This window comes from Malurus melanocephalus, unplaced genomic scaffold (assembly GCF_030028575.1).
Source record: "Malurus melanocephalus ecotype Western Australia unplaced genomic scaffold, MMel_1.1 scaffold_59, whole genome shotgun sequence".
Lineage (NCBI taxonomy): Eukaryota > Metazoa > Chordata > Aves > Passeriformes > Maluridae > Malurus > Malurus melanocephalus.
In genome coordinates, this window is record NW_026623291.1 from 67,189 (window position 1) to 80,860 (window position 13,672).

General features: G+C 40.1%; 1 protein-coding gene across 2 annotated transcripts in view; it reads right to left on the bottom strand.

Annotated features, from left to right (window-relative positions):
- Positions 1-254: 254 nt before the first annotated feature.
- Positions 255-13,672, bottom strand: part of YWHAB (tyrosine 3-monooxygenase/tryptophan 5-monooxygenase activation protein beta) — a 13,954-nt gene continuing 536 nt past the window's right edge. The window contains exons 1-6 of one of the 2 annotated variants that reach the window (XM_057365902.1): positions 10,892-10,911; positions 6,257-6,557; positions 5,143-5,266; positions 4,016-4,179; positions 2,610-2,705; positions 255-2,137 (exon numbers count right to left, since the gene is read on the bottom strand). In XM_057365902.1, coding sequence (XP_057221885.1) covers positions 2,081-2,137; positions 2,610-2,705; positions 4,016-4,179; positions 5,143-5,266; positions 6,257-6,557; positions 10,892-10,896 — 747 coding nt within the window. In that variant the 5' untranslated portion in view covers positions 10,897-10,911 and the 3' untranslated portion in view covers positions 255-2,080. Of the gene's footprint in view, positions 2,138-2,609; positions 2,706-4,015; positions 4,180-5,142; positions 5,267-6,256; positions 6,558-10,891; positions 10,912-13,672 lie in introns of those variants that run through there. The other variant, XM_057365903.1, reaches the window with a different exon arrangement.

A 13,672-nucleotide genomic window follows, 5' to 3' on the forward strand; every position in this document is an offset into this window, starting at 1 on the left:
GGTTATTCAGAGTCACATTTAAGCCCTGCCATCACATTACACGTATGCCCTCAACAAAAAAGAAGAGAAAGTGTTTTCTCCTATAAATCTGGGAGGGTGCGTGGGGAAGTTTCACAGCAAAGAAATGAGTAACTCAGTATTTGTAAACCATGAATCAACTCACACAATCCACAAATGGAGAACTGAATACAAGTGGCGATTTTACTACCACAGGTTTTGCCACTACTACAGCAAAGACAACAGACACAACCAAATGATAAAATTTTTTTTTATTATTCACTTTTGAATTCTTTTACACTTTCCTGATTATTTTGTGTAAGGTGAAACTAGAACTGTTTAAAAGACATACACAAATCTAGTACATCAATAACCAGGTATTTCTTTTTGCTATACTATTCTCACAACCACGGGTGTGCTAGGCAATATAACCGTCACAGAAGCAAACTTTAGGCAGAATACTGGTCAGTAAAAACAAAGCGAAAAGAGCTACCAGATATACAGACAGGCTCGGTTCCACATTCACTACTGCATTTATCAAGCGCCAAGTATTAACTGCACAATTTGTTCAGCTAGTAGAGGGGAGTTTTAAAATCAGTGCATGAAATTCTCTTCAGCAGACAGATGGACAAACAGATGGATYCTATACCTAAGTGGAATGTGAAGGCAGGGGATGATACCACGGGACTGATAGGTGACTACTCCTAATCTTTTCCACTGCATTATTCACGCAACTCTTATTAGGTTTTGTTTAATGGGACATGTTTGAAACATGACAAGGTGAAGACAYTTGGAGCTCAAATATTACAAGTTACAAGCATTACAGATGTGTAGGTCTGCATTCCAGTACGAGATGGGAAATCCTGAATATTTGAGCCAGTTTCCTGGTACTACCAAAGAATGGCAGATAAGAGCTGAAGAATGCAAYTGCACTGGCAGCTCTCAAACACCCAAGGAAGAAACCTTGGTGAGGTGCAGGCCTCATCCACCATCCTGACATCACCAGGAACCAAAGAAAGGATGATGCRTATGTGGGAGTCCAAAATTGCTTCAATGAAGTTTAAACAGGTGAGAGGGTCAAGGATGAACAGAGTCCAGTGGGAGAAATATTTCTATAAAGTGAACTTAAAGATGGGTCAATCACTTAAGTTTTCAGGATAAACTGAGAATGGGAATACCATGGAGATTTTGATTCACCTAAGAGCAAAGTAATGCAAAAGTGGCAGATCACTTCATGGTATCATTCAAACTAATAAGGCCATTCAAAAAATTGAATCTTCTCCTATTGCAAGTCCATGGCAGCGAACCAAGAGTTTTCACTACTGAAGAATATCTAAGTTGAACTAGGTAAAAGTTATTGCTGTGGGAAGGGGCTTAGTCATGCATGTCGTATGAGCATGAAAGCACTTTGAGAAGTCAAATCCCAGTTATCTGCCAGTGTAAAGAGTTTGGAAATCAAGCTGCTAACTCCCCTATTTCCCTCCTCCCCAAAACATACCCCATCCCCAGAAAGACAGGACTGACAAAGTGAGCTTTTGACTGAAAGCGGTGCCTCAGACTTGGTTACAAATGTCTACAGAGTGTGCCTGTTCAACTACCTCATAGCAGTGTCCCTAACTGGAATGCCATACATTGRATTGTTTTCCTTCCATGCCCCAGTGTCACAATAGAATCTCTATAACTTTCTGTACAACTTTACAACAGAATTGTACTTCGACTATTTTGGTGCCAAATTAAGCTTGCCAGAGTTACATAATTGATGTCTACTTTTCTACCAGTAAAGAGTTTTGTAAAGTCAATTGCAATCACAAAACCCATTATTATTATCACAGTGTTCAGTTAAAAATATAAACACGGTAATCGGAACTGTAAATGTTCAGAATAGGAAAGTTTGGAATGCCATTGGAATAACCGACCTCCGCTCTAGGTACACAAAACACCAACCAACCGGTTTTACCCCACAGACAGTTTTTGCTACGTTGAGGTTGTGAAAGTCGATGTACTATTCTTTTTGCTTGTCGCACAAAGGGATTATGTGTAGGATACAGGGTGACATTGAACATATAGTGAAGCGTGACAGCCATTAGTTCTCTCCCTCCCCAGCATCCCCTTCATCTCCCTGGTTTTCCGACGTCCATAGCTGAAAGGAAATACAAACACGTGTTTACACTGGAAGCACACAGTTCATTACAATTGTCAGGAAAGGGAAGGCAGCATAATTAGCAGAAGCTGTGCAATTTTCTCAGGTAAGAGCAGTGCAGAACTGAACTCAATAGTAAAGCTGAAGAATAATAAATGAGAACATGAATGAAAGATAATAAGTAAGATGCCAGCACAAGCTGGCAAGTTCCACATACAACTGTCTGTTGAGAACAAACTCCACTCCGTGTTACAGAAAGAATCTGAGTTTGTTACAGTAGTTAACAGGTGATTCCAAGTTTGAACAAGCAAGTCTAACTAGTCTGGTTACAAAAAGCATTGCAGTTAACACATGCAGTTAATGCCTCAGAAAAGGCTTTTATGGTACAGAACTGCATCAGCTTTCAGATGCTGAGTCCCACTTCAGGGAGTGCAGCAGCCTAGAGCGCAGTGGTTTGTCCCATGGTACTCACAGTGAGGTTGTCCCTAAGCAGCTGCATGATCAGGGTGCTGTCTTTGTAAGACTCTTCATTCAGCGTGTCCAGCTCTGCTATCGCTTCATCAAATGCCTAAAAATATAAACACAGCCCTTTCACACTCTGCTTTCTTAAATCACTTATACAGAGCTTACAAATTTGCCACATTACTATTCAAATTCTGTAAAAAAACCTTCCAGTAATTTTCTTTTCCACCACAAGAAGAAATGTAAGCCAAAGTGAGCATCAGATCTTAAACAGCCAGGGGAAAATAGAAGTCTTAAGGGGTGTCCAGATTAAAGCCCAGAAAAACTACACGAATCATGCAATACCAAATACTGAAGAGGGAATAGCACTCTCTGTGTCATGATGAAAAATGGTTCACATAGCTTGAAGTCACGTTTAAGAACAACACTTAAAAGAACAGACTTTCACTGAAATGTAAAGTCTCACTGGTTTAAACTGGCAGTGAAAGACAAAGGCACCTTTATTTGGATATATATACATTGTACATGAGTAAGTAGACAAGAAAATGGAACAGAGACTTTTTGACAGTGGGGAGGAAGGTTTTAATTTCTTTYCAAAACAGCAGAGGAAATCAGGTATGTTCCACTAGGGATTAACAAAGCCATTCTTCCCATCCATCTGTTACATGTGAAAATCAATACTGTGAGTCTGAGAGCTGTGAATAAGTGCTATTTCTTCATTCAGGTTTCAAACAGATGTAAGCATTTAAACTACAAAAAGCAAGAACGGCAGCAGCATTTTACAGTAAAACATTTTACTTACAAAGTCTTACTGAAGTGCATATTAAGAACAAAAAGATCCACCTAATGCCATGTTCTTCAAGTTACTACCAGACAATTTTCACAGACACAAAATGCTCCATTTAGAAGACTAATCCTGTTTTAGGGAGAAGGCTAAGGAAAAAATGACTGGCTATTTGTTTGGCACATCCAACCACAAAAGCTCTTCTTGGTCTCTAGAGAGAAGGACACACATGTATATGGATAACAAGGACATTGAGGGCTACAAAGATGGGCACACAGACAACACTTCATGTACTTGCTAAGTGCTCTGATTTAAATAAATATTTCACTTTAGAAGTGCTAAATTAATTCAAGTGTTTTCAATTTTGACACAAACACATTTTAAGAGAATTAGGTGGACATTAAAAGAGGCAATTTATCTTCCCTGTCACTGGAACAGCTAAAGTAGCAAATTTAGCTTTACCTAAAGCTAAGACAGTCCAGCAAACCAACTTACCTGAAAATATACTACAATGACAGCATTTTTAAGGAATTTGATATGAAAAAGCATAGTCATCTACAATGTGCTACTGTAACCATGTAATTACCTCCTCAGCCTCCACAAAAAATGGGTGATATGAAGAGTCTGCTTACCGTCTTTGCCAGATTACAGGCTTTTTCAGGAGAATTTAGTATCTCATAGTAGAAGACAGAGAAATTTAGGGCCAAACCGAGTCGAATGGGGTGTGTTGGCTGCATCTCCTTCTTGCTAATTTCAAATGCCTCCTGATAAGCTTGCTGGGAGTTTGCTACCGTTGCTGCAAGAAGCAATTACAACMACATAAATACACAGTACATCTCTCTACTTCACAGAGAAAGCAATTATATTCTCAGCCTAGACTACTGTGTCACAGAAATTCATACACCTGTCTATGCAMAGACACTTCTTTCAATGTTTTAACATGCAAAAGCCTTCCATTTGCTGAACTATTAATGCTAAATACATTTTTTAATGGAGACTTTAAATAAAATTTATTCAACAAATTCCAACCAACCTGAATGGATGCAAAYTCTACTTAAAGTGTTCTGGTATTAAATACTCATTTCCAGCCCAACTGAAGAAGTCATAATTACCAAAAATAAATCCAGACAAAACTATACGGAGAAGAAGACGTAACTAAACTCTGCAGTTAGGTCATGAACTTTGTATTTCAGGTTGGGATTTCAGAGCAAACCCARTAGTCCCTTTCTGGCTAATGAGTAACACTAAGGTCCATACTGGCATCCAACTAAGTTTGCAAGACATGGACTACATTAGACACTCACAGGAATTCAGCATTGCTGTCCTATTACAGAATAMCTGGATTTTGAACTCAGGAACCCAATATCCCATATCTGCACGCAGAGAATTTGCAAACGGTGAAGACTTGGGCTAAATTCATCGTTTAAACACGAGATCAAAGGAACAAAGCATCTTCCATGAGAAAAAAAAAAAAAAAAACTATATTCTTCAGGAAAATCATTTTACACTACTACATATGTTTGAAAACATACGGTGGTCAGGGGCTGCAAGCCGAGTTTGACTGCATTGATGAACATATGTCAATAATTTCTATAAATTTCAGTGCAGTTATTCTCTGAAAGTGGCTTGCACCTATTTTCATAGTTACAAAGCAGTAGTGAGAAGAAATAAATACTTGACACTAGGGGAAAAGAACACCTGAGTTTTTTATATTTGATTCTGCTTGATCCCCAGAATGAGAGATTTAATTCCTACTTACTTTGCTTATTGTCCCCAGATGCCACCTCTGAGAGGTATCTGTAGTAATCGCCTTTCATTTTCAAATAGAAGACCTTGCTCTCTGGCTGTGTGGCGTTGACAATAAGGTATTTATCCAGGAGTTCCTGAGAAAGATTTTTTAAAAAGTGATGTTTCCTGAGTCATAAAAATAATGTCTGAAACAGAGCCTTTGTTACAATGGTGAGCATGAACTGTTCAAACACTAACAATGACTTATGTCATGACTTACGCAGACTCATGTGTTAATCACTTTGCCTATTGTTGTCTAAACTCTGCAAGAAAAAAAAAGAGAAACTACTTTTGTAGCCTAATCTACGAAGAGCTGAACACTTGCTATATTGAGGCTACCCACAATTCCCTCCTGCACAATCTAACAGCTCTCAGGGCTTAAGTTTGCTGATGCAAGCCTACATCCATGACCAAACTAATGAAAAGCAGCAGCTGGAGATTAGCACATCTGGTCACTTTTGCTGCCACAAATTTGARTTCTATGCAGAGCTGTGAAATTGTCCACAAGAAACTGATTCTATCTCCAGCTTCAGCTGAAAAGCTCAACACTGGCACAGGCAGCAAATGTGCATTCAGRAAGAGATGTAAAGATTGACTGCACTGACAGCATCCGCTACTAACTGATCTTAGGAACAGCAGTAAAAGGAATCCCTCCTGTCTGAGTGGAAGAAAGAGCAAAATCAGACTGGGAGAAGAACTACACACCTTCTCCATTAATAAAAAAGTACTAAACATGCCTCAGGATGTCAGCATTCATTAATGAAAGAATTTAAACAGCAGGCCTTTTAGTAAGACTCATGCCACAGATCTAAATTTGTTTTCATTGTGAATCCCCTCCAGCCAACAGGCAGCAGYTTTCAACATAGCCTTATCTGCTTATTTTCTGTTAAAAAAAAAAATCTCTTTTGTAACAAACTCCCTAAGAAGCAAGCTAAATGACTTGGAATTGGACCCAAGTACGTAGCTATGCAAAATTATTCCCCTGCTAAGGTGCTGCAGTATCTACAGCACTACTAGAATTCCTTAAGCCTCTCTGAAGAATGCTGCAGTACTAACTACTGTTATTTTTGCTGTTGGATTATTACCAGAACATCATTGCAGATATCCTGCAATTCAGCCTCAATTTTCTCACGATATTCTTTTCCCATCTGCTGTTTCTTCTCGTTTCTCTCTGTTTTCTGTTCGATGCTGGAAATCACACGCCAGGATGAGCGACGGGCACCGACCACATTCTTGTAGGCCACAGAGAGGAGATTCCTTTCTTCATTGGACAGTTCATGTCCCTGCTCAGTGACAGCCTTCATAGCAGCAGCCATGTCATCGTAACGCTCGGCCTGCTCAGCCAGCTTGGCTTTCTGTACCAACTCACTTTTATCCATGGCTGTCCTGCAATTAGYGAGGAATAAAAATAGAGAAAAATGTCTCGATTGTCCACACTGGGGAAGTTCATGCTGAAGGGTGAAGCAGATCTTACAATCASTAACAAGAGGGAAATCTATCAACTSTAATMAAGTAATACAAAGGGTTTCTTTTTAAAAAGGGATTTGACCTTTTGCCAAATATGTATAATTTCCATATGTAAATGACTAATGACAATCCTGAAGATATGAAAGCATCATTCTTCAAAATGCAGCAAAAGTCATACTGGCATTAAGCACAGCCCTGTACGAATCATTCCTCTTTCCTATACCAACCCCAGCTCAGCTGGGGAGATACTRACCAAGAAAACATCAGGTTGGTGGGGTTTTTTTCACGTTTGCTTGTTTGTTTTGTTGTTGTTTCCCTCCACTGCAATACAACAGCAACTACTTAGGAACACTGAAGCACTGGACAGCTCCTCCTGACGCTGAAGATTTCTGGCAAGTTAGAGGAGGTATTTCTGTGGGTTTACATAAACCATACCCAGGAAAGCTGTAGTTGTTGGTTGGCAGCTATGGGAATTACATTTATACTGCTCTGGCAGAAAATAAGGTTTTTTTTACATATGCATCAACATACACATAATGGATGATTCTACATAGCTAGGGTGGCTGCAGTCTCAGATTTTCAAGATGTGTAAAATAACACTGACATTCATAAAATTAATAAAATCTGAATGGGACRTGGCCCGCATGAGGGGTCACTACTACAAAACAAATTGCTTATATGGAAACAACTCGTTTATCACTTTTGATAATGCAGTTTACCAACCAAAGCCATGAAAAATAYATCACATGACTCCCAGGCCACTGATGGGCCTAAGCCACAGGGAAGGAATATACCACCAAGGCCAGGCTCAAAGGAGAAAGTAAACAGCTTTCTTTGCCCTTATCAAAGTGGACCTAGATACCTCACAAACTTACAGATAACCCAAATTCATCTGTAAAATTTCTCCAGGTGTGCAGGTTCACTTTTGGGCACATCCAGGATTGTTATTCTCATCAGTACTCAGCAGTAATTATCCTCTCTACTCCTGCATCCTATTCAAGGCTCTCACTATCTAGGTAAGTTTTTAGGCTAAGAATTAACAGCCTAAAAACAATTTCCAGAAGAACAGTAAAAAGCAAACAAGAACAGTAAGTTTACATTTGTATTTCACAGACTTCTGTTCATTTCAGAAGCACTTATAGTCCTATCAGAAAGAACCAACATGCTGAAATGATTGCTGCAGCCTTTTCCCTGGCTCTCACCTTTGAAGATTCCAGTCTGACAGGCTTCTGATGGAGAACATCTTGCACACACTGCTCAGCTTGTATTTTACTCTAAGGATCACCTACCACACCATTACAGAGGAAAACCAGTCCCCTGTACCAAATCCTCAACCAGGACAATGAGATGCAGACCCAAATTTCCATCATGTGTATGAGCAGTTTCATACACTGCTCACACTGCCAAGGACAAGTCCTAACAACAAAATTATTTTGAGATGAGCACATTCTGTCCCTCCAGCTGAAGATATTCCACTTTAGCAAAAAAAATCACCCAGGATATCAAGTCAAACATTGTTATTTCACATAAAAGTTCCTGACGTAAACCCAGCAACCAAATGTACCTGTTCTATATCTGCAAGTCACACTCACTCCTGATTGTGTTTGATCCTTTGTAGATTCTAATGCATCCATCCTCATAAAGCACTCAACGTAAGGGCACAGAATGCTAAAACCAGCCTCCTGGAAAGGGACCTTTTACAGACTGGTAGGTAAAGCTGGGCTCATGCTCAGCTGTGTTTCAAGCATTGTGTTTAACCCAGTGGATTCTGGGACCTATTGAAAGGTGCCACACACACTTCAGATCAAAGTCCTCAACAAGACAGGGTGATTGTGGGCAGCAGTGTGACAATTTGTGGTAYGGCATGATTCATTCGGTTCTTTCTTCCCCAGTAAGCTTTTACCCTGGGGATATTATCATTGGTTTCCACAGGCTTATCAAACAGATAGCTCCTGATGATRGAAAAGGTGAAGAGTGATTTGTGATGTGCATTGTTTCTCCCTGCTTTGGAGGCTATCATAGCACCAACGCAGAACAAGCCCAAGGAAATCATTGGACCATTTCCCYTTGAGACAACCCATCCCACTTTTCCCTGTTGAGTCTATCAAACCTTGTAAACCATTCCCTTAACTCAGCACTAATTGCAGACTATGTGCTTAAGGCAGGAAGTAATTTGTGAGTGGTATTTCTCTAGCCACTCACTAAAATCTGAACAAGAGCAAAGTACACCTGAAGAATGCTTTTTACATTACAAGAGCCAACTCTAAACAACAGAACATTGACACTAAACAGTTTCAGAGCAGTTTTAGTTTCTTCATTGTCTGCATAGCTTCTACAAGTATTTCTACTGCAAACATCTTATCTTCTCTTTTTCTTATGGAATGTGATTGTTATGTGCTTGTTGAAGTGCAGAGGCAAGTAGCTCCAACTGAGTTTATATTTTGCCATTGAAAGGTCAGTTTTATCTTTGATATGCACTTTGCCAATAGTGGTCTAATCTGTAGACAAGTCATCTGCACAGAATTCCGTTTACAAACAATATGGAGTTTAGTTTTGAAAGGGTGCAGAGTTTGTTTTATCAAGCTCACTAACATATTTATATTTAGATGCAAGACAGTTCACGGCAGTCAATGGGTTCATGTAAGGACACATGAAGGAAATCACAAAGGGAACTGCACATTAAGGAAAACAGGAGCACAAAGACCTAACGGATAAAAGAGATCCAGAAACTAGTTTAACATATCAATTATACAAGCAAAATACCAGCACAAAGACTAGAATGTTGCTTCTCATCAAGCAACTTTCCTCAGCAATGTAACTAATTTATGCACATGAAAATCACTTATGCATATATGAAACTCAAACTCATCACWGAAGATGGAACTCCTGAGAACTTCACTGCCTTAGTTTTGACATAAGAATTCAGTGTACAAGGGCTTGAGTTTGGTTACTTTGTGTTAATATCTGTACTATTAGTAGGCTTGCTATGAAACACAAGTATTATTCAGTAACATGGATTTAACAGAACTTAAAWGCAGTAAGAAATTCATTGTCCACACCAAAATATCTGTCGTTGACAGTAAGCCTAATATTATTTCCTTCCAGGATACTGCATAAAGGAACACTTAAAATCCTCATTTGATTCTCCATTGCTTACCTTGTTAGAAGCTTGGAGAGAGCTTTGCAGAGCTATGCTGGCTTGAGCTCCAAAAGAGGGAAGTGTTTGCCAGAAGGAAAAAAGATACAAGGAAAGGAGTGATGTTTGAAAAGGCAAAGAAGCAGCTATCAGTTATAACTGGTCCCTCCCAGAGAGGAGATGAAAGCCACATGTTAACAATGGACCAGTATGCCACAGTCTGAAACAAGCAAAGCCTAGAGCTAAAAATACACCTAGGCCACACACAGAAGCCATCTACCAAAGGTTACCTGCAGCTAGGAGCAAAACACACAGAGGTGATGAACAGGAGGCTGACAGGAATGATCTATTCTAACACTAATAAAGCCATGCCATGGTGGCAAGGGGAAAAGAGGGAAGATGCAAAAAGGAGCAGAGACGTGCAGATCACAGCCATGGAGGAGTCCTGAAAGTTGCCTGTTCTAAGCAGAAGATTCTGATATTAGATGCATTAACACAGTTGAAATTCTTAAGACACTGTCTTCTTAAGAATCTGTCCGACACAACTTAGTCCAACACGGCTCCAAAAAGCCATGGCTGGACACTGTTCACAAYRAGGAATGCCAACCACTGCCCAGAARTCAYRGCCAATAGCACCAGGTGCCAGAAATTTGAACCACCTAAAGTCCCACACTCAAAAGGTAATTTTTTTTTACTATTTATTTTCCTCTATCTCCCATACAGCCTAGAGYCCTTYCAATCTCTCTTGCAAATGCRAAGAGCAYGTGTGCAGGCACTGTAAGTTACAARTGCTTATTCCCACCCCAGAAAAGCTYTACACCTGTGTAGACAAGACTGAAACATATCCCAAAGCCTCAAAGGTAAAGGTCAGAACCTGTAAAAGTCATTARTGTGTAGCTGCCTGCATCTTTCACTGGAAGATGTAGTGAGAAGGGGATGGTGTGACCAGCCTGGGAACAGCATCTGGAGTCAGTACACCCATGGGTCTTTCAAGAGGATGGACACAACAGAACTGAAGGTTTACATCCCATTAACAGCTGAAGGGTAAAACATGCAGCTACTSCTCTTCAGAAGGCTGCAGGATTTTGAGAACTACAGCTTACTCCTCAACACTTACTCCATTTGCTCTGCAGCCTTTACTGTTTCCCATTCCAATGGGCTCTTCAGGACAAAGCCACAATGGATCAGAACTAACGGTGCTTAAAGTCTGTAGAAATCAAATGAAAACTGACACTGAAAATAATCTGGCTTATATAACATATCGAACTGACAGGACAATACTAATAAGCTTACGTTGGTCTGAAGTCTGCTGCTCTTGATGACCTGTTCTTCTGATGCTAATTAAGTCATTGATTTTTGTGCACTGTTTTTCTCTCTACAGCAAGCATGAGAATCTATGAGACAAACACTTCCACTTTGTAGAAAAGAACTGGTGAGACAGCAGTGTAGTTATTGGTTTGAGGTACTGGTCCCTAACGAGTCAAGCAGAGCTGTAGGTTACAGACTTGCATGTTTCACTGTGAGAARGGAATACAAAACTAGATTTGGTGAAATGGGAGGCAGTCGTACATCCCAGTCACAAGCTCTGTAAGTCCACTCAAATTCTAAATTAAAAGCAGCAGACTGGTGCAGAATTTGCAGTGCAATATTCCAACAGTATATGAACACACCTTATTTCATTTCTGGATGGGCAATTCATTCAGAAAATAAWCGTTCATGCGAGGTGAGTGGTATTTCAAATTAGAGTTCTATAATTACATGGAGTAAGCATTTTGGAGACATTATTTCTAAAATAAACAGAAAATCCTTCTCCATCATTCAGGTACGCACATGCTTACACAAGTATCTGCATGATGGGGATGGCATTCCCTGTCAAGTAGACAATACATCCAACATTTATTTTTTACAGGAAATTGAGCGCAAGGAACGTTCCTTCATTTACTGAAGTATTAGGCATTTGATTTTATTAGTTGTGTTTCTCTATTTGGTTCCCTCAGAGGCTGCCATGGATTGTTAATTAACTGATTAGAAAATGAATGGCTCTGGTAAGATCTGAACAGTAAAATCTTCCTGTCAGAAGCTTGGGTATAGCAAGTTCAGTAAAATATCCTGCAAACATAATGAGGGAAAAAGGAAAATGACTTCACAGCTGTGATATTCTTGCTGACCTTGTGCAGCACATAACTTTAGCCTCCTCTGCATCTATCCTGGCCTTCGGCTCAAATCTCTATGCAAATGCTGAGATAAAATTAACATTCTATAAAGCCATGCCTCACCCTGCTCTGGCCATCTGCTGCCATCATTACTTGTTGCTTCCTAAAATTGAATAAAATGACACTCAATGGTTTTAAATCTCCATAGAGAATTATGAAATGCCTRTGGCCAGTACCAATAGCATGTGAGMACACTGATCTTGTATTGACACCTTAAATTTAGTGACAGCAGCCTTGTTCTTCCTAATGCCAGGCTGAAAAGCAGAGCTCTGCTCCCTGCCTATGGCCCTTTGCTCACGACAGCTGCAGGTGGAGACATGCTGGCACTTCCCCACAGCACAACATACCCACATGGCAACACCTTTCTGTTCCAACTAGCAGAATTGGTTTTGGCTAGAATCCAGGTGGAAATAGTGACTTAGCCCAAAAAATCTTGCCCTAGGCATAAAGTTCATGCCAAAATAATGTATTCATATCACAGGTAATCACTTTTGTTAATAATAAACTGACAGTATTTATATTACAGGGTGGGGCAAGAAGTGTGGCCATATAACAGACACACTACTGYAATGCCTGGTATTAGGATACCACACAGATCAGAGTAGGAGCTTTTACCTCATTAACCAAATAATTATTTACTGAACTCCTCCTCATYTGAGTTTATTCACATGCATCACAAAACGCTGCATACTGGCACAGGCCTGCTCAGGAAAAAATAAAAAGATTCAACATCAAAATAGCAAAGATCAGAACATGCGGTACTGACATAATGAGGTTGAGAAAACTGCACAAGGCCCATCTGTGCAACGAGTCTATCACTTTATTGGTACCAATTTAATAAACAAAATATGATACAGGGGGTATTTTTGCAGTCCTTTAATATGAAGGGAGAAAAAGACACTCGTGTTCTTGTTTTCTTTTCTAGACCAGATTATATGTCATTATTGTTTTAAAATCAAGGGAACCTCATCTTTTATATAAAAGTATTAAAATATCTGACTTAGGTGTCTTGCATTAGTGAACATGTGGAAACACAAATATTCCTACAGCCACTGAAGATACAAAACATTACAAACATTCCCAATGTCTCTGCTATTTTTCCACAGGAATTTAGTTTTTATGCTGCTGCACGATGCATTTATTGTTTTCCTATCACWGGAAAAGATATTTTAATTATTAATAAGAAATCTACCTGAAAGCAACCAATCTATATKGTGATCTTTGCGTGAGGTGCATTTACACCAACGCAGTGATTGTGTGCCACTGTCATTTCATCATCCCAATGAGTACCTGATTATACATTCCTCAAACAAAACCCGTGGTCGTTAGATCTGRGCTACTGCCCAGCCTTTTTGTAGGCTGGGACTGCCTTGAACCAACCTTATTTCCATGTGGAGTCCTCCCTAAACGTATTTCCATTTCCAAATGGACGCGAATTATAAAAATTGGAAAATAATAATAAAATAATTTCGTTCCTCTCTAAAGCGCTCGTACACTGACACGACCACCTTGGGCCCTACGAGGGCCGGCTCACAGCCACCGGCACGGACASGGCAGCTGCGCTCTGCCGGGCTGGGCACGGCGCTCCCGGCTTTGGGCAGCCCGAGGCCGCCCCAACCGTGCCGCGAGCTCTGGACAGCGCCGGCTGCCGGCCCCGGCGCGGCGGGGCTCGCTCTGGGCCCCGG